The 25,311-nt window shown below is 40.0% G+C and overlaps 4 protein-coding genes across 5 annotated transcripts in view; 1 reads left to right on the top strand and 3 right to left on the bottom strand.

The window, feature by feature from the left end:
• cadm4 (cell adhesion molecule 4) overlaps nucleotides 1-3,966 on the bottom strand; it is a 156,909-nt gene extending 152,943 nt beyond the window's left edge. Inside the window, exon 1 of the mRNA XM_040030302.1 lies at nucleotides 687-3,966. Coding sequence (XP_039886236.1) covers nucleotides 687-759 — 73 coding nt within the window. The 5' untranslated portion in view covers nucleotides 760-3,966. The remainder of the gene's footprint in view (nucleotides 1-686) is intronic.
• A 124-nt stretch (nucleotides 3,967-4,090) lies between these two features.
• si:ch211-79k12.1 (uncharacterized protein LOC568891 homolog) lies at nucleotides 4,091-14,442 on the bottom strand. The gene is made up of 7 exons (XM_040030305.1): nucleotides 14,106-14,442; nucleotides 13,364-13,485; nucleotides 12,594-12,792; nucleotides 11,311-11,456; nucleotides 9,135-9,279; nucleotides 5,810-5,954; nucleotides 4,091-4,822 (listed from the first exon to the last, which is right to left on the bottom strand). The coding sequence occupies exons 1-7, from the start codon at nucleotides 14,155-14,157 to the stop codon at nucleotides 4,735-4,737; spliced, it is 897 nt and encodes a 298-aa protein (XP_039886239.1). The 5' UTR covers nucleotides 14,158-14,442; the 3' UTR covers nucleotides 4,091-4,734.
• A 2,327-nt stretch (nucleotides 14,443-16,769) lies between these two features.
• Nucleotides 16,770-20,320, top strand: taf12 (TAF12 RNA polymerase II, TATA box binding protein (TBP)-associated factor). The gene is made up of 6 exons (XM_040030312.1): nucleotides 16,770-16,925; nucleotides 18,090-18,310; nucleotides 18,668-18,745; nucleotides 18,940-19,054; nucleotides 19,744-19,832; nucleotides 19,974-20,320. The coding sequence occupies exons 2-6, from the start codon at nucleotides 18,233-18,235 to the stop codon at nucleotides 20,007-20,009; spliced, it is 396 nt and encodes a 131-aa protein (XP_039886246.1). The 5' UTR covers nucleotides 16,770-16,925; nucleotides 18,090-18,232; the 3' UTR covers nucleotides 20,010-20,320.
• Nucleotides 20,321-20,908: 588 nt separating this feature from the next.
• On the bottom strand, nucleotides 20,909-25,283 carry rab42b (RAB42, member RAS oncogene family). 2 transcript variants are annotated; one of them, XM_040030311.1, is made up of 3 exons: nucleotides 23,798-25,283; nucleotides 23,362-23,649; nucleotides 20,909-22,613 (listed from the first exon to the last, which is right to left on the bottom strand). In XM_040030311.1, the coding sequence occupies exons 2-3, from the start codon at nucleotides 23,577-23,579 to the stop codon at nucleotides 22,163-22,165; spliced, it is 669 nt and encodes a 222-aa protein (XP_039886245.1). In that variant the 5' UTR covers nucleotides 23,580-23,649; nucleotides 23,798-25,283; the 3' UTR covers nucleotides 20,909-22,162. The 2 variants fall into 2 exon arrangements, with proteins under 2 accessions (XP_039886245.1, XP_039886244.1); XM_040030310.1 differs by lacking the exon at nucleotides 23,798-25,283 and having other exon boundaries at nucleotides 23,362-23,784.
• Between the last annotated feature and the right edge of the window lie 28 nt (nucleotides 25,284-25,311).

Raw genomic sequence — 25,311 nt, forward strand, 5'->3', positions numbered from 1 at the left:
CAAACAGCACTGCCGCTGCTGGTGTGTCTGAGACATGTCTGGTCCACTGCGGGCATTTGTTATGAGCTCTCGTGTGTTCTATGAGAATATTTAATCGGAGCTCTGTGTGTGTCGCTGCATTCACAGGCTGCATAAATCACAGGCTCCCATTTCCCATTCCGAAACAGACAACAGCTGTAATAAAATGAATCCCAACATCAGGAGAAAATGTAAATTCTGTGACGCACAAGGGTTGAGAGAGCATTGGCTTCTTTCATTAAATATTCATGCATGGTCAAAAAAAGTGGCCACCTTTCACTTTTCTTTTCAACGACTTGACATTTTAGGGGTCTTCCCAGCGTAGCAGTTCCGACACGTGATTAAGACAATGACTCATATCCATGTAACAATACAGCCCTTGCTTCCGCAAAGGGCATTGACTCTAATTACCCACTGAGAAATATTAACACCAGTCCACAAAACAACAGTAAACTGGCACATCTGCACGTGTTTTGCTCCGTGGTGCGCTCCTCCTCCTTCCCGTCCAAGTGCACAGTAAGTCAGAGTGGACCCGGTGCATTTTAAGCGTTATTCAGCTTCTACTTAGAGGACTTAGATAAACTTGCACAGAAAAGCCCAAACACATCGAGACGGCGTGACACTCTTCCCATTCACATCACATTCGTTCACTTTCATTTGAGCCTTACCAGTGTTGAGCAGCCAAGCCACTGTTACGATGGTTAGAGGGACGCAGTAGTTCCACACGGTCGCGAAAGCCATCGCGGGTATTCCCCTCTGATATCTTTCTTAATATTCCTCTTCCTTTGAGAAATCAGAGTGACATGAACCCGCAGGTTCACCCTCCGACAGCGCCTTTAGCGTCTATGTGTGTGTGCGCGCGTGTGTGTGTGACAGGGCGCGCGCGTGCGACTGTGCGTGAACGAGTGTGTGCTTTGTTAGGCTTTCCGAGCGTAATAGCAGGTCTTTACATAGTAATGCTCCCCTCTCATACACACCCACTTTCTCTCCCTCTGAATCCCCGAATATGACGGCTTGGCCGGTTTTTCTTGGTTACTTTACATTGTAAATATATTGTAAAGCTTGCCAATTGGGCGGTCCTGGATGTCTTTCTAGCCAATTGCAGAGAGCAGGAGCAGGTGGAGGGGTGTGCGGATGTGAGCAAGGGGCTGGGTTTAAAAAAAAAGAAATGGGCTATCCAGGAGGAGAGCCGGGGAGGCAAGAGGGGCTGCGTCTTCCAGTTAATTGAAATCAATTCGCTCTAAATGTGATTGATAACCAGCATTAATTTTCCGACTCAAATAACCAATTTATTTCAAATTCCACCCCAAGGACTTAAAAGATGCAAGGCACGCTGATTAAGATGACGGAAATGAATGGTTGTTATTGTTCAAATTTAGGGACAAGTGGTGCAAAAAATGTGGCGTTTTCTAAAGTTGACTGTAGGGAGGGAAGCGCAGCTTAAGAAACGCGATCATTTGAAAGATGGCACTTCGTTTGAAATTACTGTTTGGCTATTCGGTGGTAGAAACTCCGTGAAACTCAGTGCCAAATCAGTCCAAGCAGTAGCCTCTGGGTAGTTTGAGATTCAATTCTGTTGCAGAGGCTGCTTTGAATCCAATTAATGTGCATAGGACTCATCAAGAAGAACAAGAAACAGACCTGAGTGTAAGCTGTTAAATCACCGTTTACAATGACGGTAATAGCTCGGAACAAAAACTTGGGCTAAGGATGAGCCGGTGTTTCTGATCATCTGTAGTCAGGGCTTATTAAGTCGTGCTAAAGGGGCTCTTTAACTTTACCCTCATGCTGCGGCCACAGTTTGCCCATAATTGTGTTTTCCAGTCAGAGAGCGCTGGTCCATTATGAAAATTGTTTCTCTCTCCACATCTCTTTTTGTCCCCCCTCTAATCTAGTGTTTACTATGGATTTATAGCATCCACGGCTTGAAGGCATCTTTTTGAAACTGTGTCTTTGGCGCCCCTCTCAGGTAACTGCAGGGATGGCACGTCACACGTCTTAAATCTGCTTCCGCCTCTTCTGACAAGTCCTCCAGACACTTTGGTCAGTTTAGTTTGAACAGTCAGGAAAGTACAAGCAGCCAGAGCACCCGGGCAGTCTGTATTAATATTAATATTTCTACTCTTGACTCCCATAAAGTTGCTTTGAACTCTTACCCCTTAGCTAACCTATACTAATGGATCTGTGTTAGATCTTAAGGTCCCCGCTTCGGGGTCTCTCCACTGAGAGATCTTATTACTCGACACAAGTTTTAACCTTGTTGTTTGGCGAGGATAATATCTGCCCTACTCATTTCCCAATTCCCATCCCATCCCATTTTTCCCTGTCAGCCTCTCTGCGAGTGTTTGTTCCCGGGTTGGCAGGGAGTCTGTGGCAGCAGCTCCCCCGCACCAGATGGGGCATTGTCAGGAAGTAATGAGGGGAAAACACCTGCTTCTCTTGCGAACTCCACTCCTTCATTTTCAGCCATTTGACACAACATATGCAGAATGCACATACAAACTCAAGTGACCGTGACGGGAACAGCAGTAGTCAATGACACAGTGTTACAAATGCCTGGCACTGTAAGGCATTAGTCAGTGCGGTGTCACGTTTGGTATAAGTCACCTTTAGATATTGGTTGGCGTGCACTAAGGGCAGCTAGGGTACTTGACAAACTGCGGACATAAGTGAGGAGCTATTTAGCTTTAATGCCACAGTACAGATCTGCATCCTTATCCGGACAGGACCTTGCGTGCACCAGACAAAACACTTTTAGGAAATCTGTATGCACTGCACAGCACCTAAGCTGTTGTCCGGTGCTCTATCCATCGAGACACTGTCAAGGTCAAAATGTCACTGTAAACTTCACTTCCCTCTCTCCCGACCAGAGCATTGTACTTCAGGGAAAGCTCCAGTGTGTGAAATTCCTGATACATAATTTTGTGTCTCTTTTTTTTTTTGGCCAGACATCAGAAGCCCCAAGACCAAAATCCACAAGGGAGCACAGAATGATTTACTCATGACTGACTCAAAGGCCAAAACGAAATGGTGCTCACTGGCATTTAACATTCAGGAGAGCATTTTAAATTCACAACATTGTATTTTTTCTTTCCCCCCCTATGAAGCATGTTTCTTTACCCCCCTAAGTCTTTCTGTTTTGGTTATAGTCTCCCTGTCTGATGCTTCCACATTCCTTGGGTTGACCTCAGACATAAAGCAAGCAGAAGTTTGTAGAGTTGGAGAAGAAATACAAGGAGTCTGTAAAATGCTAAACAAAGGAAGGCTGCTGCTGCAGAGCTGAGCTGTACAGGGGGCTTGAATAATCAGTTTAATAACATTATCCTGGCTGTGCTCCGTGGCGCATGCACCCGTTAATGGAGTGTCAGTGTTAAACTGCCGCTTTGCCCATTATTAACAACGGCCTACGGTCAACCACACACGATAATAAAAACCGCATAAAACCCAACATAACTTCAACAGACAAGCGTAATGAAATTCTCAGCATTATGAGCACGGTTATGGTAATAAGCGGTGGTGGTGGTGAGGCACAGCGTTAAGGGTTACAAGGCAACAGAGGAGAAAATTAAAAAGATGAAGTTGTAGTCTGTGATGCTTTTTTTGGGGAGGGGTTGGGTGGGAGACAGAGAAGACTAATCTAGTCTAGTTAAAATAGAACTTACTTGTAATGGCCAACACTGTCTGCCCTTACAACTGACGGGAAAGCTTTCAAGGTTACTTGCCAATGCGATTATTCACATTATGAGAGTTTCTAGTTTGTGAATGCAAGTCCATACACGTGTATACAAACTGACTGAGGGCTGAGTTCTCTGCTTACGGGCAGATGGGAATAGAGGCAAGAATGCACATGCACAGTACTCTGAGTAAAGGTCATCGCTTCAAAGTAAGGTCTTTCAGACCGAAGAGGAAGGTTGGTAAACAAGCTGATGCGAGCTCGAGATGGCATTGGATCGAGAGGATGTGCGGCCAAGCAAGCATGCATGTCCGGCTCTTACCATGTTGTCAATACTCCTCACCCCCTTTAGTGTCTCTTAAATGGAACAAAATCAATGGCACACTGGAGGATGGTAAATAATATTTTCTGAAAGCCATTTAATACCACAGAAAATCCCAACTACATTAAATTAAATATCCGAGTGCAATGTGCTTGAGAGCTGTCACAGTAAAGAGATTACAATAACCTTCTCGAAGACGCTTTGAGCTGGTTCCGCTTTGGAAAACATGAAGGTTGAAAGAGAAACAAATCAACAACATAAAACCTTGTCCTATCACCCAAACGATTCATTCACAATACACAGCTGAGTAATTATGTGTGCAACTAAAAGAAGAAAACTGAATGTAGCATCTTTATAGCGCTGCGAGTAGAATCCTCATCATCATTTTCTAAGAACGTAGCCCGCCATTTTTCACGCTGCAGTATACATGAAAGGAAAATTGCCCACCTTTCTGTCCAAGATGCAGAACTGCAGCGTGCGCTCACAAGCCAAGCTGCTCAGGCATCTCTAAAGCAATCACTTGCCCTTCAGTTGATTTTTTTTGTTTTGTTTTGTTTTTTTAAATACCCAGCTTGTTGCTGATTTTTATTGTACTCTGCCCTATAATGTCTCCCAATATACCCATTTACTGCTTTATGACATTCTTTATTTTTTTTTATGGACAACAACTCCATCTCTCGCTCCATCCTTTCATCCGTTCTCCTTCCACCTGCCTCTGCAGTTACACCAGAGGTTGATTGTCTCCGCAGGTGGAGGGTAGGGACTCCGAGCTTGCTTTGTAGATCGGCTTTTTCTGAGACCGGTCATCACTGGAGAGAGGAAGAAAGGAGAAGAAAGACGAGCATGATTATCAGTATATCGATCTCTCAGTAGGTGCTCGAAAGGTATAAGTGAGGAAATTATAGACTAGAACCAAGCACTGGAAGCGCACCTGGCTGCTGATATGAAAGTACATTATCCTCTCTTGCACTATCTGTATCTATTTGTACACACATGCTTGTATACTCAGCACAGGTTTGTAAAGTTTAGTAGTTGTTTTTAGGCCACTGCAAACATGCGGAACTTCTGATTGCTGCAGAATCTTGTGAAAATTCTGCCTTTTGTAACTGTTTTTTTTTAATCTACATGGAAAAGAAGTTAATGGGTAAAGCTACATTGGGTCACGGTGCACATTAAGGCACTGTCAGGTTTCACGATTAATGGGAGTTCCACTAATTTCCTTATAATTGCTGTAGCCTTCTTTATACTTTTACACTAGACAGAGAATTTAACCTACTGTCATAAGCCCGAGCCTTTGGCGAGTAGGAAGTGCGTGGAAACGCATGGGAGCAAAGGGAGGACGAAAAAGATCAAGGATGAGGTCAAGTGGATCAGGGCTTCTGAGATCGAATTTAATATTCATGATGGTAAATGTCTTTTCAAATAGGTGGAAGTCGGCACATATGTAAAGTTTTTTTTTTTCTTCCTCTCTTTTTCTTTTGAGAGAACAGTCAGAGAGTGAAGCATACACCAAGGTGCACACTGCCGCACACACCTACACTTACACGGTGACTGAAATGACTTTGGTTCACATGATATCACACTAGACAGAGTGAAATTTTGTGGAAATTGCTGTAATCATTTAAAAAGCTATCCTCTGAGTAACAGGAGGGGGAGGGTGACTAGATAAACAAGCACAAACATTCTCTTGCACTGAAGACACACAATCCATCAAATTGTAAACACGCTTTAAAAAGATCACATCTAAAAAGTGAAGACTTAAGATGACAAGACACAAGCACGCAGTTGTTTCTTACATGGGTCCCTTGCTGGTCTTGGTCTCTTTGGCTCTGCGGCACAGGAATACAATCATCGAGAGGATGAACACCACAAGAGCTACAGCTACTGCAGAGATCATCAGCATGAGACGGCCATCACTTGTCTCATACCAGTGGGCATCCTCTGTGGGACAGACATGAAGGAAAACATGTATCACACGGAATGCGAAATCAGCAAAAGTATTCACATTCTGCCTCCAGGCGAAGCTTCTAAAGGCAACCTTATGCTTGTTTGTGATAGAAAAGACTGTATTCCTCACAGTTCAAACTGTTACAGCCTTATACGCAGCGCTGATCTTCAAGAAGCCTGCTTGTTACAATTTGCAAGAACTGGCTGATCGGCCCTGTTATGTGCACAATTTCCCAATTTAATGGTAATGTTTGGGAAAAAAAAAAAAAAAAAAGAGGGATTTTTCTGAATCCAGCCTTTAGAGCTGTGGATAAAGTAAACACTGAAAAATTAAGATTACGAGTATTGGAGGCAACAACAAATACATGTTGGAGGCAACACGGTTTGATCCCGGTTCGATCCCCGGGCTCTCTGTCCTGGTTGTTGTGTCCTACTGCCTACTGGTGCTGGCCAGAGGGGCCGATGGCGCGATATGGCAGCCTGGCTTCTGTCAGTCTCTGGCTGTGGCTACAACCGTAGCTTGCCTCCACCAGTGTGTGAATGCGAGAGTGAATGAATAGTGGCATTGTAAAGCGCTCTGGGTGCCTTGCTATATAAATCCAATCCATTATTATTATTGGCTTAATTGCATTTTTACAGATTGCATAATTTCAACTATTGGAACTATAAGGCTCCTACTGCTTGAGAGAATAGCATTTAAACACTGCAGTGTGTTAACAGTTTGTAATCATTCACAGATCAGCAATGAAGACGATGAAGACTGATGAGTTTCTGTTAATTGGATTAGCTATAATGTTGTAATGGAATTACTTCTGTACTTGAAAGCAACCATCATGTTTCATAAGATTAAAAAAAAAAAAAAATCACTTTATCAATCATGCAGATTTTAGACAAAGGCAAAGTGAGACTGTGCAAGCGCCTAAATACCTAAAGCTGAGTACAATGTGAATGCATGCAAGAATGCATTGATTTGCAAATGAAACTAAAGTAAACTGATTTTTTTGATTGTTTTTATATTTAGAAAAATATAAAAGATTTATATCACTTTATTGCTAACAACAACTTCATGTTTATATGCATGGTGTTGGATTATCTGTTCTCTTAACAACACTCTAAAGAGACCAAGTGTTGTTTTTAAAGCAAATGTTTTTTAATTTTTTTCTGGTTATGGGATTTCGGCTGCACAGGGTCTCCCTGAACTGTTGGGCTTTTAATTTAACAATGTTCTAACTGTTTGTTTGTTTTTGTAATGAATAGCAGGTCTGAGATGCAGGCAGGCCAGCTTAACACCTGGGTACTTTTACTACATAGTCATGCTGTTGTAATGTGCAGAATGTGGTTTAGCAGCGTCTTTGTTTCCTGAAAAAGTCATCTGGTTGACACCATGTGTTGCTCTAAAACCATTATACACCGGTCAGGCTTCATGGATCTTTACAGACTTTAATGTTACCCATGCGATGGGAACTAATGCTCCACTGTGCACTGATAAAAAGCTGTGGGGAGATAGATCTACCTTTAAGATTAGGCTTAAAACTTTACTTTTTCATAAAGCTTATAGAGTTAGATCTGGATCAGGTGAGGCTGAACCATCGCTTAGTTGTGCTTCTGTAGGTTCAGGCTGCTGGGGGACTTTCTGAGCAATTTTTCCTTTCACTCTTGATATATTTATACACCCCTTCTGTATGCCATTGCATTTTGTCTACTCTTTCACATGGTTTGTTTTGTCCTCATCTCTCTATACTCTCCCTTTTCCTCCCTCACTTTTCAACCGGTCACAACCTGTTTCTGCCAGACGTTTCTTCCTTTTAAAAGAGAGTTTATCCTTCCCACTGTCACCAAGTGCTTGCTGATAACAAATACAACTGAACTGAACAAAAGCGAATTCAGTGTTTCCTTCCCATTTGATGTGGTGACCACAATTAAAATAATTTTTAATTTTGATTCAGTGAACCAGATTTTGGCCCAGAAAATTCTGTATCATTTATGTGCCTCATTTGTAAATTCATTTCTTTGCATGGTAGAGTTTTAACTTGCAAACTATGTTTACTGATGATGGTTTTTAAAACTCTTCCTGAGCGTATGCAATGATTTCTACAACAGAATCATGTCTGGTTTTAGTGCAGCGTGTCTGAGTAGGACCCTAACTTAATTCAGTATTGGATTTCAGATGATAAACGTCCAAATTATTTGCAATTTTATGTTGACTGCTGAGTTTTATGAATGATGAACCCCTCCCGCATCTCTACTCATGAAAGATTTGGCATCTCTGTGATGCTCTTCTTGTACTGAATCACTTCATTTTTTAACTAAACCCAAACTTGAAGCAATTTTCAAACCATTGCCTTAATGTCCTAACTTTTTTGCATACAGAGCTGACAAAATCTTACACTTTCTGATTCGTCAGTTATTGTCGTCATATATTATACCTTCATTTATACATTATGTATATGTATGATGTTAGAATAAGGGACTATAGGACTTTGGATGTAACAGTGGGAAAATGGCTCATAATGTCTAAATTTCACAACTCTTCAGTAGAGCTCTTCATTTCCACACCATCACTTGATATTTCAGTCAAAAGAAAAAAAAGGAATCAAAGGTCAGGTAAAACCACTGCTTCTTATAATTACCCTCTTATCCTTTAAAGTCGAGGCAGTTGTACTATTACCATTTGTTTATGATATTTAAAATGTATTATATCCTCAGGTATGACCTTCTTACATGTTTGACATTTTAGAGGTAATTTCTTTTGGGACTTTGTTCCCCCTTTTTTTTTTATTTACGTGAGGTGTTTTAATAAATATCTTTGTTGGGGCGATGTGGCCTTTTTCATATTTCTTTGTAATTTCTCCTTCAGATACATTAAACCTCAAGCCTGTACTGTACTTCCCATAAATTTAAAGCATCAAAGGTTGGAGTCTCGTAGCTGACAACTTCTGCATACGCTCCTGCTGACGTAAAAGTATCCTAATACCTGACCTTTCTGGTGATATTTGACTGCGAAAAGGAAATGGAACATAATATTTAGTTTTGTTTTCGCTCAGGGGATGTTTAATATTGATGGATGAATTTCCCCTCAGTTACAAGGAAACCTTAGCTAGTTTTCAGAAAGAGGAAATGTAGAAAAATCAGTACAAAGGACAAAAGGCCTCACCCAGGTAAATCTTTTCTTACCCGGCAGTACAGTAATGCTGATAGTGCGTCTCCTGTTGAGGGACTCCACAGATGGATGCCTAGCGGAGCAAGTGTACTGTCCTTCATCCATCGCACTCAATTTTGACAGTTTCAGTGAAGAAGAGGGCAGAACCCAGTCACTTCCCTGAGAGAGAAAGACATACGGTGGAGAAAAACAGAATGAAAAAAGGAGGAAAATATGTCTATTTACCAGACTGTTCGCAGCCTTAGGACAAACAGCTAAACACATAAAAATTAAAACTGCACTTAGCTGAGCGCAAAAGATGAAACAGAGAACATATACTGCCATGTGACAAAAAAAAAAAAAAAAAAAGAGAAGAGAAAAAGGGGAATCGTTTTAGGCAGACTTGTGCAAGGATGGAAAAAGAGAGCAAGTGAAATCTAGACTGGAAGAAACAGATGGACTGGTAATGGGACAGAAAGACAGAAATATCAGCGGGTGTTTGATCCTCAGAGAGCAGCCCCCAAAAGTCCCAAATCAAACGTATTTACCTGAGCAATAATCCCAATGAATGAACACACATCACCACAAGTCAAATAACCCAGATAACACCATCATCCGCAAAGAATGATGCTGCAACAACACACTGTTAACACAACACATAATGAGATGGCAAGGGAGTAGGATGAATTGTTGACACAGAAATAGCAGCACTATTATGAGATAGAGCCCAACATGGGAGGAAACAAATAATAGGCCAAACACAAGGATTGGAAAAACAAATGAACGTGGAGGAGAGTTTAAAAAAAAAAAAAAAAACATTACACCATGCAAATGATTTGGCTCCTGGGAGCTACAGTTCCTGCCAAGAAAGTCCATTTCAATTTGAATGGATCTGAATTAAGAGGATTTCCCATAAAGGCCAGGTCTGGCCAAAGCAGCATTTTGTATGCAAATCCACTGGCTCCCAAAGCAGTGGCCTGTTTCTGCCTCTGTCCTGCTGTCATTACCGGGGGCCAATGTGCCCACGGCGGCTGTCTGTCAAACTGTACGCCACTTTCTACCCCACATCCATTTCTGTCAAACACACAGTGGGCTTGCAGACACAGACAGAAAAATTCACACACACACACACGTGCGCGCTCACATCAACTGTGACATGAACATTTTGTTTGGTCGTATTATTTCCCTGAATGCATAATTCCTTTTTTTCTAATGGTCTCAAGTGATTTGTGAGCACATACAATACCGTTCACTGTCACTTCTACTGGTTAGAATTATTAGTCTTCATCAAAGTGACAGTGTTGTACATTAAATAACCACAAAAAAACTTGAAGTATTACATATGATCATGTGGAGGACAAACAGTATTAACAGCATAAAATGTCCACTGAATTGGATTTGGACTTGTAAGCTCATTTAAAACCCGGATTAGCAGTGACCCTTTAACAAGCATATTAACCCTAAGCCAACTTATCAAGAGGAATAACAAAAGGGGAAACTTGGCAAGTGTGTCTGCATGTCCCTAGATGTCTTAATAGTTGCATAGCTTCATTACACTTCTTACTCAAGTTGCGATTTTGACACCTTGAAAGCATAATATAATTTTCTCACTGTGAAGACTCGGTGTATTTCCTGACTCATCAACTTATTCTTGGACGCCATGCCAGTTGTCAGTTTGGCATTTTACACTGCGATGTCTTAATTTCCCTTGGGCAGGAGTTTCTTCGCTCAGCAAAGAGCCCAGTTGAATAATTCAATGACGGTTAACCAAACACTGGAAAAAAAAAATCATTAGAAATCTATCCGCATAATTGTTTTCAGGTTGACTGGCTCTTGTCTAGACCTCATTAAACTATTAATCCTCTGTAAGTGGGCAAGCCGCAATCCCCAGCGAGTGGTGTGCCCAAGCCAACCGGTCACTTAAATACAGAGCACTTCTCCTGTGAAGGGGATGGAAAGACGGCGGGCAAGGGGAAACAAGTGGCTTGACAAAGTCAGAAAGGGAAACAGAAAAGAAGGAGAGAAAACTAAGAGAGTGCTTGAACAAAGGCAAGAAGCCAGCAGAGACTGGGTGAGAATGGAAGAAGACAGGACAGTAAAAAAAAAAGGTCAAACTGAGAGGGAGGGAGAGAGTGGTGAGAGAGAGAATGACAAGTTTCCAAAAGCATAATGAGGGCACAGCCACTGTTCACGCTCCCGAGGCTTTCTCACCTCTTTGTACCAGAAGTAGCTCGGCTCCTCTGATGAGCTGGCAGAGCATTTCACCACCACGTCGTCTCCGAGTCGCACCTTCAGCTCATGTGGGGTACCCAGGTATCCGGTGTAGCCTTCCCTGGACAGTGACAGCTCCCCCATATCTAAGACGCAGTCGGGAATGAGAAAGTGTGATCGGGCATTAATGAAGCAGGAAATTTAATATAAGCTGAAACAACTTTGTCAAGCGTTCAGGCCGTGAATGAACATATGTTTGCAGTGGCAGCAGCTGGTAAACACTCAGATATTTTAAGTATATTTAAGCATAAATGCTCAAGTTTGATTGCCTCCCTGTGGTATAGACTGTACCAAGCGGTCAATAATAATGATAATAGGCTTCATCTTATTGAAGTCTTTAGAGAGGCAATGTTGTGAATAATGGCTCATTTTCTCTTCTATCTCAATAGATGGCCCACGTCCATCCAGCTCTTGGCTTCTTTCCTCCTCTGTCTCCTTCGGTCCTACACTCCATTCTAATCTTTTCCTCATATTGATCACCCCTGTGAGGCTGAGGAGCCTATCAAACAACATTATGGTCGATTCGATGGCCACTGAGAAGTTAGAGGGCACTGAAAATCTGACTAGCTATGCCATGAATGACATTTCTTGAAGCTTTGCATTGATAACGGATACCTTAAAGCTGGAGCCGCCCCGCTGGGGACACGGCTCTGTTTATCTGAAGCGAATAAAAAAAAAATAAAACAACTGCGGTCAATCTTTCGTAGGTAAAAGTACATATTTGCATCGGAGCTCTACTTCCTGTTGTTTTTGTTGTGCAACCTCTGCAGTGCAATTGTATAGATATGTCTATTAATATTTAATATGTTTTTCTATCCCTCACTGTGAAGAGAGCTGTGTCCACAGTGTCTGAAAGATTGTCTTTACCTCCTGCTGGGTGGGAAATATGACGGAAATTGGTTTCGCAGTTTATCTGTTCAATCGTTTTAGACTGTTTACTGGTGTATATTTAGGTGTTTTATCCTCATCCCTTTGTTAGCAATACTAGTAATCTCAAATTGACCTGCGTTTTCCTTACTGAAAGTGAAATTCAGCAATACCATGCATTATTTTCTACTCACATATTTATCTAGATTTTTGCAGACGCCTATTTGACATGTACAACACACACACACACACAGACGCTATAACGATCTAAGGTTAATTATTTGTCAAAAGGAAAACACAGCGTCACAGAGTCATTGTTCCTCACAGCTTCCACCCACGCCACCCGACACACTCACAATGCACTTTGAAGGACAGGGGCTGCGAGGAGTTGTCTGGCTCGGTCACGTTTTCGTCATTGGACACACAGCGGTAGGGCCCCTCGTAGTACCTTCCTGCGCGGGGAATAGACAGCACTAGCGTGTCTGCGATCTGCTGGATCTTCAGTGAGTAGAAGCACCAATATCTCTCCATAATGGGACGCCAGCCATGCATGTACTGTTAAAGAGAAAAAGGGGAATAAAAAGAAAAAGAGAGGTCTTCTTTTACATTTACTTTTCAGTAATGAAAATTCTCTGCTGCATAATACTTCTTTGAGCTTACATAAGCTCAGAGAAAATAAATTAATATGATAGTTATACACATTAGCAGTCTAAGGTTATACAACAGTAATCACATCCCTAGTGATTTAAAAATGATTTAATTAAACATAAAAAAATAAAAGTCACGTGTCTTGAATTATTACTTTGCAGCCATCTGATTACATTTGAAATATCATATTCAGGAGGAAAAGTTACATAATCATTGTCATTACTGGGAATTACTGTGGTGGATCATTTTTAGGAGTTACATGTTATGAAGTGATAAGGTTTACTGAGCTTTTGATAGTTATAAGCAAGTTTAATCTTTATTTTGAAAAACGACATTTAGGAACAGTAATGAATCATAGCAGTGAGCTCCTTCTCAGGTATACAAGATCTCCAACGTTACAAACAGAGCTGTGACATGCACATCGTGATATTTTTCAAGTGCACTCTTTTCCTTTTTCACCCATCTTCCTCCAGCTCACCTTGGAGTAGACCTCAAAGTGGACCTGGCTGATGTTCAGGTCGGAGTCTGTGTATAGACACTCCAGCGTGACAGTGTCTCCCTCCAAAACTGGCTCAGTTGGCCCTTTGATGACCAAAGACGCTGCATGTGGACAGACATAACAGATGATTAAGTGAGAGGTTGCGGAGGTGGGTGTACCTCCTGAGCACTGCTTTCAAAACAGCTTTCTTCCCGGAGAACCTTGGAGTACTCATAAAAACACCACAAGCACATGACCAACAGGTTTTTCAACTTGACGGATACTGTTGATAACAGAGACTGATTCTCTTTCACTTCAGGAAAGAAGTGCTGCATAACATGGTTTACATATTTTTTCCACAAGAACTGAATGCGAGGCTGGCCTCCGCACACTCTACATAAAACATTTAGCTGCTCTTATGCGTTAGTCTCTCGATAATTCTAACAACATTTCCTGTTTCACTCTGTGTCGCAAGGGAAAACCTATCAGTGTGACAGAAGAGGAAAACAAAGCCTTTCCTCAAGAGAACAGATCAACTAAGAGACACAGACAAGGAGACAAACAGGCGAGCAGACACCACACGAAGCCCAGGGGCTTCAGCTGTATGAATATATTTATGAAAAAAGGAAGACCAGAACCCCGCTGAAAGATTAAACCAATATCTCATTACAGACGAGCAAATAATATTGAGCTCTTTGAGAGAACCGCATAAAAGTCCATGAGGAATATGAAAAATATTTACCATAACTGGCATGAATCAGGGAGACCACTGCAGCAAGTAGAAGCGCTTTCATGGCTGTGGAAAACAATACCAACACAAATATCTGAGAACACGTCGTGGGCTCCTGCGCACTTTCTCGAAATGAAAGTTTGCTCAGTATTTATGTATAGGAGGGTGTAGGTGTGGCTTTCGTCTTCGTGTGTTTTTCAGGAAGCGCGTTCGAAGAAAAGTTGAAAATCCAGCCAGCATTTAAAAAAGTAAACAACCAGTCAACACCAAACCATAAATACACGACTTACTGAGTCTAGTTACGTATATGTTGTGACTCATTTGTCACATACACAAGAAACACTGTAAAGTGAACGCAGTGTAAACTCAGTGAACAAAACAAGGACCGCTGCTGCTGCTCCAATAATGAAATTCACTTCGCGGTGCGTCACTTGTCTCTTAGGGCGGTGGAGTCTGTCACGTCTGAACTCGTTGAGGTCGGTGTTTTTCTGCACAAGTTCATCGGAATGTGAAAGCACTTGTGACACGTTACCGCAGAGCGTGCTATCTAAAACCGGGGAAGCACAGCGTTTTACGCTTCATTTTCTCTGACCTTTGATTGATTAGCTGTTAACCGGAGCTGAACCGCAGACTCTGTGGGCCTCAGATGCGCTGACCTACACATGTTCGAGTCATCTGAATACGCGCAGACAGCTCGTTAAAAACAATGCAAGACAGCCGAGCAAAGAGACTACCTGTCAAAATCCTATAAAATGTTATTTGCTCTCGTGTGCTGTTATGTCTCCATTTAGTAGAATGAACTGGATAAACATAAAAATCCATTTTCCCTAAAAAGCGCCCTGAGGGAGTGATTGGTAATTCATTATCATTGCCGTTTCACTGCATATGTTGTCAAACACTTCATGGTTTAATGTTTTTATTGCATGTTTTTTATTGTTATTATTAGCGATGGTGGCCTTTACAGACCGTGGTGTAAATGGGCAGTGGACATTCATGGGGTTTGGGGATATTGTGCGCAATATTTTGAGATTACTGTGTATTTGTTCACTGCGGATGAATAAAAACACCAATAAAGTAAAAAGCAACAACAAAGAAATGTTTTGTTAAATTTTTGGCCTTGAAACAATATATTACTTAAAAAAAAGAGAGACTACAGTGTCTTATAAAATTATTGAGCCACTTCTCATTACTTTATATTTTGCTGGGAAAATGGGAAAGAGGTGCAGTTGATTTATTGAAACGTACAAACATACATTAAAATAAAGCAAAAGTTTTTAAAATTAAATACATTCCTTCTTTATTCTTCAACACAACCTGAACTCTGTTCTTTGTGTTTCTATTATGGTGGGCTTTTCACTGCATTTGGTAGTGTGGTTGAGATCAATTGCTAACACTTTCCAGATGGTATTGCATGGTGGATCAAAATCTGTGTTCTACTTTTCTGTGTTCATAATTCCACCAGTTTTCATACAATCCCCAAACGAACTGGCTGAAATGCAGCCCCAAACCGTGACAGAGCATCCACTATGTTTTACAGATGGCTGAGACACTCACTGTTGTATCGCTCTCCTGACCTCCACTGTACATATTGACGAGGAATGAAATTTTTCAGATTCTGATTCATCACTTTATAAGACGTGTTGTCATTGATTTTCAGTATAAATTTTTTGTAATTTGTCATACCTCAGCCTTTTCTCCCTGTTTCACTGAGACCATTTCTGACGAGGCTTCAGTGAACAGTAGATGGTTCAACTGAAGGTCCAGATACATCTTTCCAAACACATCTCTCTTGCTGGACTTCTGTTTCTTGAGGACATGACTTTCAGATACTGTTCATATGCTGGATGAAACTTTTTGGACCCACCACCTCTTCTTTTGTCTTCTGCTTGTCCAGTTTCATCTGATATTTTACTTCAATTCAGTTTTATTTCTGCAGGTGTTACGCCAAATCAAAACAAAAGTTGCCTCAAGGCGCTTTGTTTTGTGAGGTAAAGACCCTACAATAATACAGAGAAAACAGAGAAAAGCCCAACAATCAGATGGCCCCTTATGAACAACCGTGTTGGCCTGGGACAATGGAAAGGAAAAACTCCTTTTTTCTTTCTTTTTTTTTTTTTTGCTTCAATGATAATATCCGTGTTAATAGTATAAAAGAAAACAAATAAAAACCAAAACAAACACACAAGCACACAATAATCATTTGAAAATGTTCAGGTGCAATGATTGAAGTGAAAACGAACGAGAAAGAACTAAAAAAAATGAAAATGAGAGAACTATTGCTCGATTAAATTTTAAAGAATTACAAGAAAGCAACTCCTTGAGAACAGAATATAAAATATATAAACATAATGTAATAATGAATAATAAATAGAATAAAAATATGTATTTAAAAATATGGGTGACTCAAGACTTTTGCACTGTATTGTGCAGAAGGGAAAGGAATAAGTATATAAGTTATGTGATGAAAATATTATTATTATATTATTATATATATTATAACTAAGAATTATAGCTATTGTTCGAAGCATGTAAACTTTTATTTTTTAGTAAAATTAGCTCGTGTAGATACTAAAGAAAGCAACGCTTCTTTATTAAAAGATCAATTTTTTGTTGTTGTAATTCCACGAAACATCCAGCAGGTGGCAAAGTAGAGGACCCAGGACTGCGGCGCCCACAGGAAACGGAGATCAACAAAGCGGAAGTATTGAAAGGAAACCTCGGTTATTTTTCCAGCTACCCAAAGGGGAAAGTGAGAGACGATTTTTGTGTCAAACAACAAATTTGGCATCACAGCAACGCCGAAGGATGGACAGATAGTGCTTGTTTAACTGAGTAAGTTGACAATTTAACGCACAGTTTTAAGATTTAGCCTCCATATAGATTCTCCACCGGATTCGGTGCTAACGTTAGCCGCTATTGTTTTTAGCACCAATGTTAGCGCAAACTTCGGTGTGTTTTTTATTGTTTGTTTTATTCGGTGAAACTCCACGGCCATGATTAATCTATGATCTGTTGTTTTTATATTTTGAGTGTCGTATTTTTCACTAACTCGATTAATGTTTTCAGTAAACCCATGCCATTGTTTGTCGGCTAAGTTGCATGGCTTGGGTCTATGCATACTTTCGGTATTGTAAAGGTAGTAGAGTTGTTAATAAATGTTGTAAACAATAAATAAAGTCAACTATCGCTAAAAGGCCCTTTATTGTAAATATAAAGCACCGGGTTTTATGGTAAAACTTCGTGTTATTTTTTACTTTAAAACCAGGAGAGTCTTGAGAGCTTTTAATAAAGAAAGCAACTGGACTTCTTTAGGTTTTTGAAGACGTTTAATCCAAGAGGCTTATTCAATTTTAAAAAGCAAAGGTGGGAAATCCCGGGAATTTTCCCCTTTACGTTGTCCTGAGAGTCGTTAACCCACTATTAATAATGTGACTCATCACATGAACCAAGGTGTGAGTAAAGGAGTGGGCCATTATCATCATCATCATCAGTTTGTTGATACCTGGCATTCTAATTATATCAGTAATGGTCGTTCACAGTGGGTGTAGATGGTCATAACCTCAATAGGTCACATGATGGAGTGGGCAAGAGTAGTTTTGCCCTTATCCCCCAGTGATGGAAATGACCCGCACCTTTTTTTGACACTTTGGCTCATGAAGTAGTCAGTAGTCTGTCAACGACTCTAAGGACCACCTCCAAAGGGGATGATCGCTAGTACGGGTTAAATACCTGGACATCCCACCATTTGTCTTTAGAACTGAAGAAGCCTCTTAAATGGAAGGTCTGGCTTCACAAACCCAAAGACAGTTGGCCTGTTTTTCAAGCTCTGAGAATTGAGAGGCTTCAAAGACATAAACTCTGCATTTTTGAGTGTAATTAGTAAAGAAGATGATGATACAAGGATTTTTTATGAATGTCCTGACATTCAGCCTAAACAGCTTGATCAACCTGTGATTAATTTCTGTAGTAACGCTAATTTCTGACTTTTAATTTCAGATTCACGGCTGCGGTCCTGGTAAAGAGGTAATTCATCACATCTGAGTTCAACTTGCTGCTGAGGGTTCGAGAGAGACCTACCACAACTGTTTTGCCCCGCAGTGACGCTTCAGAGTCTCTCTGCTTTTCCTTTAGCCACCAGCATGGCTAACAGCACTGTGACAGTGGTTAAGGGTCTGCCACCAGGCCCTGCGGGTAGAAGTAGTCCAGAAGGCTCTCAGGTTAGTTAATTTTTTGCTTAGTAGAACCAAAGGCCAGGATCTGTGTAATAACTTACTGACTTCACCTCTTAAAATGCAAAAGATTGAGAGTGTATTTTGTTTTACATGAAGATTCTTTCTTTTTCTTTGTTTTGTTTTTTTGGGGGGTGTTTTGTTGTTGTTTTTTACATGAAATATCATGAAAATATCAGTGCAAAACTTATGGCTCCTTGCTTTAAATGTGAGAAAACTGTGTGGTATTGTGTTTTTTCATTTTATTTTTTATCTCTTACTATCACTAAGGTATTATGCAGACCACACAACTGCACCCATTAGCTTTTGTTAAAGGATGATGGATGCATCTTCTTTTTTTCCCAGGTGCTAAGTAAGAAAAAGCTGCAGGACCTGGTGAGAGAGATTGACCCAAATGAGCAGCTGGATGAGGACGTTGAGGAGGTTTGTCAGTAGTTTAAATAAATTGTGCAAGATTTTTTTGATCTTCTCTGTATTGAATAACATTTACATATTTTTTCATCATTTGCAATTAAAACTTGCCTAATGCTGTTAACATGATGGTTTCCAAGCTATAGTGAAACGGATGGTTTCTTCAGTTCGCTGTCTGGTTTTCAAAATCCCTGTTTTCTTCTCAGATGCTGCTACAAATTGCGGATGATTTTATAGAGAGTGTAGTGACGGCAGCCTGTCAGCTGGCACGCCACCGCAAGTCCAACACCTTGGAGGTGAAAGATGTTCAGTTACATCTAGGTAAGTTGCTTGTGATGTTTTTGAATGATTGGGTCATTCTTTATTTTGTCAGGTTGTACTGTGTGCTTTGAGCTCTCACAAAAAACGTAAGAATGTTTATTCTGCAGTTATTGGTTGGCAGCTGTTTACAGAAATATTATCAATGCTTATATTTAATTCAGTGCTACATGCCTTATGAGAATTTGATTTGAATTATTTATTTGCTGCTATCATTTGTTGGCTATTTATATTCAAATTTTGTTGTTACTTTGAGAGCACAAGGTGATTTAGCAGACTTTATATGCATAAAAAACGTCTGGTATGAATTGATTTTTTTATCACTTAAATTATATTAATGATAAGAACTTAATTTAATATTTGTAGATGGTTTCAGATAAATGTTATCTGAAACTATGTGCTTTCTGTGATAAGTTTGAATATCACAGAGGGAGTTTAAATTATTTACTGTAAAAGCCTTGAAAGAAAAAAAAAAAAAAAAAATATATATATATATATATATATATATATATATATATATATATATATATATATATATATATATATAAATTTTTGAAAATGACATAGAAATTAGATCTTTCCTTATAGACTGGGTTATTTGCCAGATATGATCACATATCAATATCTATTGTAAATCCCGATGAGCCTTTTAAAGTCTGTGGCCTGCTGCCATTGTGTGTTGCTTTTCTCAGAGCGCCAGTGGAACATGTGGATTCCTGGTTATGGCTCAGATGAGATCCGGCCGTTCAAGAAGGCTTGTACCACAGAGGCCCACAAACAGGTGAGCGATTGCCTCTGCTGCACATGTTAGATTACTGTAAATGGTAGAATAACTGCTGATCTTATATTTGTCAGTATGGTTAATTTGGTTTGTATTATGATGAACACTGGGCCTAATTGTTTTCATTTATTCTCATTTCAGAGAGTGGCGCTGATCCGCAAGACAACCAAAAAGTAGCACGACTAAGATGTACCTATTGTGGGTTTTTTTTTTTTTTTTTTTTTTTCATTCTCTTTTATTTTCCTGTCAACTGGGATGTTTTTTTTTGTTTGTTTGTTTATTTTTTTTGACTAAAATAGAGAGGTGGTATTGGTGGATGTATTTTTCTTGACAGTAATGTTTCATTGTCATAGCTCTGTAAGTTTTATGTGTTTTGCCAGAGTCATTGCACAATAGTGGTCTTTGTATGTTTGATTCTGTATTGTTGCCATTAAGCTAAACCTGGCAGAACTCCATCGCATCTTTGTCAATAAAAAATGACTCAAATACTTTCTTGGTATCGTTCATTACTTGGATGTCAGTGTTACCTGACTCACGTGCCTTCCTAAAATACTTGGTTTTACCTTTCTCATTAGAGATTTATCATTAGATTAGATATATTGCAAGTAAAGTAAATGACTGATTGGGACTCCTGTTTTTATTGAATCAATTTGTGCAATGATTATCATTATACTTATTTATAGGTTTTTGTAGTTAATTCAGGTGTAAACTACTACACCAACCTTAACACATTTTTTTTAGCATATTGTTTTGGTTTTTAATTTTTCTTTTGTTTACTTTGGAAAATTGCATCCAAATAAGACAAACTTCAGATGGAAGAAATTGTCATTGTAATAAATTAATGACTGAAATTACCAATCGGAAGGTTGGAGTATGGTGTATGTATTGCCAGACTTAAATTGGTCAAATTACATGGATATGTTAATTATCTGGGATGCTGTTTCACATTTATTAGTCAGCTACCTAGTAGATGTGAAATTGCCACACTATGTATTACATTAATACACCACAAAGGCTCAGATGTGATTAAATGGACTTCCTGCATACTTGCAGCCAACCAAGGATAAAGAAAGATATCAGAAACAGCAGATGGCTACCAGCCATCATTTAATGACCTTGTTTTAGTTGCAGAGACACTGGGGGAAAAACCCCAATTTAATGTATGCACCTGAGAGTTTAATGAATTTCCACAGAAACACCTACAGACAACCAGTTCCTCACAGGATGTTTACTAGTCATGTTACAAGACAACTGTTCAGGCTCATAAGAATAACTGAAGAGACAAATGAAGGCTCAAGACAATATTTGTAATCTGGACCAAGTACCTTAATAGCTGCCAGTTACTGGCAGAACAAACAATATAGGAATATAGAAATTGAAAAGAAAATACAGAATACCTTTGTGGAGCAGTGGCTCCAATCCTATCACTTTTGACCCCTCAAAGTCGTAAACCTGCTTGCAAACCACTTTTTGTAATGTCTTTGTGTGGACACGAGCTGTGCAAACTACCTCGCCTCCTCAACCTTCAAGCCGGTGGAACCACTTTACCAGTGTACGGGTTTCGAGGTAGAGAAATCAATAATTTAGATTTGTTCATTTCTTCTCTCACTTTTGAATAATTGTGACTCTGACACAATTACATCTTTAGCACCCATTAGACAAATTAGAGAAAAGAACAAACAACTTGTCATATTACAGCCTCTGCCCCAGCTGAACTGAGGTTAGCCATGACCTCATAAGTCCATTAGCGTAATATGCTGTGGAGCTGGCATCTCACTAAAGAGAGAATTACCATATTTCTCTTATAAATACAGAATATAGATTTTTCTATTAAAAGTCCACAGCTTCACTAGCAGCTTTGAGTACTTTGTAAGGCATATTTTGAGCTCAGTGTTACAAGTGACATTGAGCAAACTTAAATTTTAACCTAATGGTGAAGCTATATCAAGATCGGAAAGGTTATTGGGCTTTACAGTGAAAAGTTCAGTCTCATTAAATGATAATCAATACAACAGGAGTCGAGCACATGACCTGCTGATGGCAAAAAAGCAAAAAGTGTAAAAATATCTGTTACAGAAAAAAATGAAACACTAAACTGACCTATTTCCCCATTTTATTTCACAGAGCCAACACAAAATAAAATACTAGCATCTTATAGTTCTAAAAGACTCATCTTAACAAAAAATGTGCAAAAATACTTTTCATACCAGCGTGTTTTATGATTTTTTTGCCTTACAGTAATATGCCACCACCGATCCAACCTGCTCACAGTTATTTGTTGCTTTTACAGTCACGTGAGTTCACATAGATAGGCACCACATGTCCACAGTTTAACCGCAACACTTTTTCTTGTCCTTGGTTGCTGTTCTTGGCTGAGGCATGTTGGCTCGCTGTAACTGTAGCGCCTGTGGGACAGTGCACTTGACTCCATCCCAGCCCTCTTGCAGCTCTATCTCTCCACTCAATAGTCCCTGGTATATTCGTTGAGTGAGGAGCTCGAAGCACTCCTTTACATGTTGCCCAGACTTTGCAGAGGCCTCCACGTAGGGCGTTCCTAGCTGCTGGGCCAGCTTCTCTGCCTCTTCTCGGCTCACCGCCCTTTCCCTGTGAGCATCTCGATCATTCTTTTGACCCACCAGGATGAACAGAACCTTATGTGGCTGTACTCGCTCGCACACCTCAGCATGCCAGTCTTTAATATGGTCAAAGGAGGCTCGATGGGTGATGTCAAACACTAGCATGCCTCCAACTGAGTTGCGGTAATAGGAGCGGGTCACTGATCTGAGGAAAGAAGTGAGACAAAGGGGTAAAAAATCTTGAGAGATAGAAAAACCCATACTGGCAAACAGAACCAACATTTATGTCCTGTTCTAATGAGCAGTTAACAGCTGCTGTGTATAACTTCAGCTCTTTTGGACAAGCATTCATACAAACAGTTCCCCCTGATTTATTGAACCAAAGGGTCATCTAAACTGTCAGGTGGTGAAAACTTCATCTAAACAGGTATTTCTGAAAGCAGGACAAGCCTTTGGTTCACTTAATGGGATTATAGATCCCATCGAGAGTGAAGTTAAATGCAAACAGGCGTAGTTTGCAATTTGTTTCAGTTCATTCAGCTGGAGAACTGGAAAATAAAGGATTTGGAGACAGAATGAAGCATGCTTCTCCTAGTTCTTTCATTAAATACGCTGAGCCTGGAAAATATTACATTTAAAAGAGCTCAATCTTCCATTTAGAAGTATTGCACAAACTGCACTTCTGTACACAGTACACACCTATCTTGTGACACTGACAGGGTGGATACACAATCATAGCTGAAAGTAAACAAAGCAAAACAACTTTATTGTGAACGGAATAGGCCCTAGTTCATTTGTCGCACACAACTAAAGTGTCTCTAATTTTCATTTTTTGAACAGGGTCCTTGTAATGTGGCCTAATGCATTAAAAACGACATAAATGTTACCTGGATTCCAACATAAAGCTCATATCATTGTAGACTGCATATATCTTATTCAAAGATCATCCATACCTGAACCTTTCCTGTCCTGCTGTGTCCCAGAACTGCAGCTTTACACGGACCCCCGGTTCCACCTCCAGGAAGTGAACGTAGAAGTCAACACCTACTGTCTCGTTGATGGACTCCATAAACAAGTCCTCTGTGTAGCGTTTCAGTAGGGAGGACTTTCCCACAGCTGAATCGCCCAGCATGATGATCCTGAACTGGTACTGCCACAAAGTCAGGTCCATTGTTGCTGGCAGTTACAAGAGATTAAGACAGGAATGACAGCTTTTGGAGATATGAAGGTGTGCACAAGCTCTGGGAAAGAGAAAAACAGATTGTCATAAAGATTAGAAAAGGTTAAAAGCAAATATAGTGAGAGATTACTGAGACTGAAGAGAAAGAAAGAGACATAACTTCATGGAGACTATTTACCACACAAACTCAACACCAGTTGCTTTCTTACCTGACAATCCAAATGTTGAGAAACAGGCATTAAGCCACTCCTTATTAATCTCACTACCAATGCAGCAGCAGTGTTCACAGCCATCCCAAACTTCTTTCCTTTTGTGACTGCAGTACAGCTCTCATTCCCATGGTGGCTCTTCAAATCCTCTACGAGGGCAGGTATGTAGAAAAATCTGCCCCACAAAGTGGATCCATTTGAGCTGCTGATCTTAACTAGTACAGTAAGCTTGTACACAAGTGTGGCTTTGCAGGGGCGTGTACTTCTAAAGGTTGCTTGTTGATACTTGACTAAAGGAGGGGCAAGAGCACAAGGACAAAGGGAGGGCCAGATGTGGGAAAGGGGGAAGTTTAAGGAAGTAGTGGCTGCATAAAAAAACTTATCAGGGGAAACTGTGCAGTTTCCTGTAGTTGAGAGCCAGTAGGGACGTCATCATCAACAAACATACAAAATGAGGGTGACTGTTGGCAACTCTAACAGTTGCCACACTATTTGCAACAGTTTTTATCACTTTATGATCTCGTATGTGCAGCGAGGATCTGAAAAGGGAAGTTGATAACAATGTCGCTTTTTATCCTCTGGGAAAGCCAAACTGGTCTCACAGTTATATGTAAAGTGACTGTGACCTCTTAACATTATGCAGTGATGGAACGGGTTCAAGTTGGAGAGCAACAAGCTTCCTCTCCACTGTCCGGGTTAGTAGGATAATGAGTCCATCCTTAGGCAGTTGTGACACCAGCATATTTATGAAAAGTCATTCACAGATACTTACAGCTTGTAGGGGTAATATTCTCAAGGAAAAAAAAATACAAATAAACAGACGTGCTGCATAACACATGCATCTAAATTTAATAAATAAAAGGCATTTCAGTGCATTTGGGTCACACAATGGTAACAAAATGGGATCTCATGTTACTTAGTAGACTGAAAGTGCAAGAGGGACATTTGATAGTGATAACCTACTAGATGCTTTTACTGATGCTTCAAGATCCATTTGAGATCGTAGTTTTAGTTTTATTCTGTTGTTGTCGCAAAGGTTGCTTAAATTTCCCCAGCTGTCAGATGATTGTGCATCAGCATATTTCAATTTAAACAGTTCTTAGTCAGAAATAGCAGTAAAGGGCAATCATGTTTCCTGGTCATAGGCAAAAGTTGTGCAACCTGAACCGGTCAGTTCAGTTTTAGGGCTTCACAAACTAATGGCGTTCCAAAGTGAGCGAGTCTTCAAATGACAGCTTACGTGCAGAAATTAAAAGCCTGCATCCATGTGATTGATTCATTCCTAAATCTTTAACATTATCAGAGCAGAATATTTCACATTTTCACCCAAGAGTCACAGCCTCATGTCCAAACAGATTTGGATGTAATACAGAGAAAGACTGCTTAAAACCAAACCAGTATTAAACTATGGGGGAAATCCAGATGAAAAAACTGACAAACAATTACAACAATTTAAAAAGGTAAATATATCAGTAATTCCCAATATATCTATATATATATCTATATATATATCT

This window comes from Simochromis diagramma, unplaced genomic scaffold (assembly GCF_900408965.1).
Source record: "Simochromis diagramma unplaced genomic scaffold, fSimDia1.1 OVJJ01000361.1, whole genome shotgun sequence".
Taxonomy (NCBI): Eukaryota; Metazoa; Chordata; class Actinopteri; order Cichliformes; family Cichlidae; genus Simochromis; species Simochromis diagramma.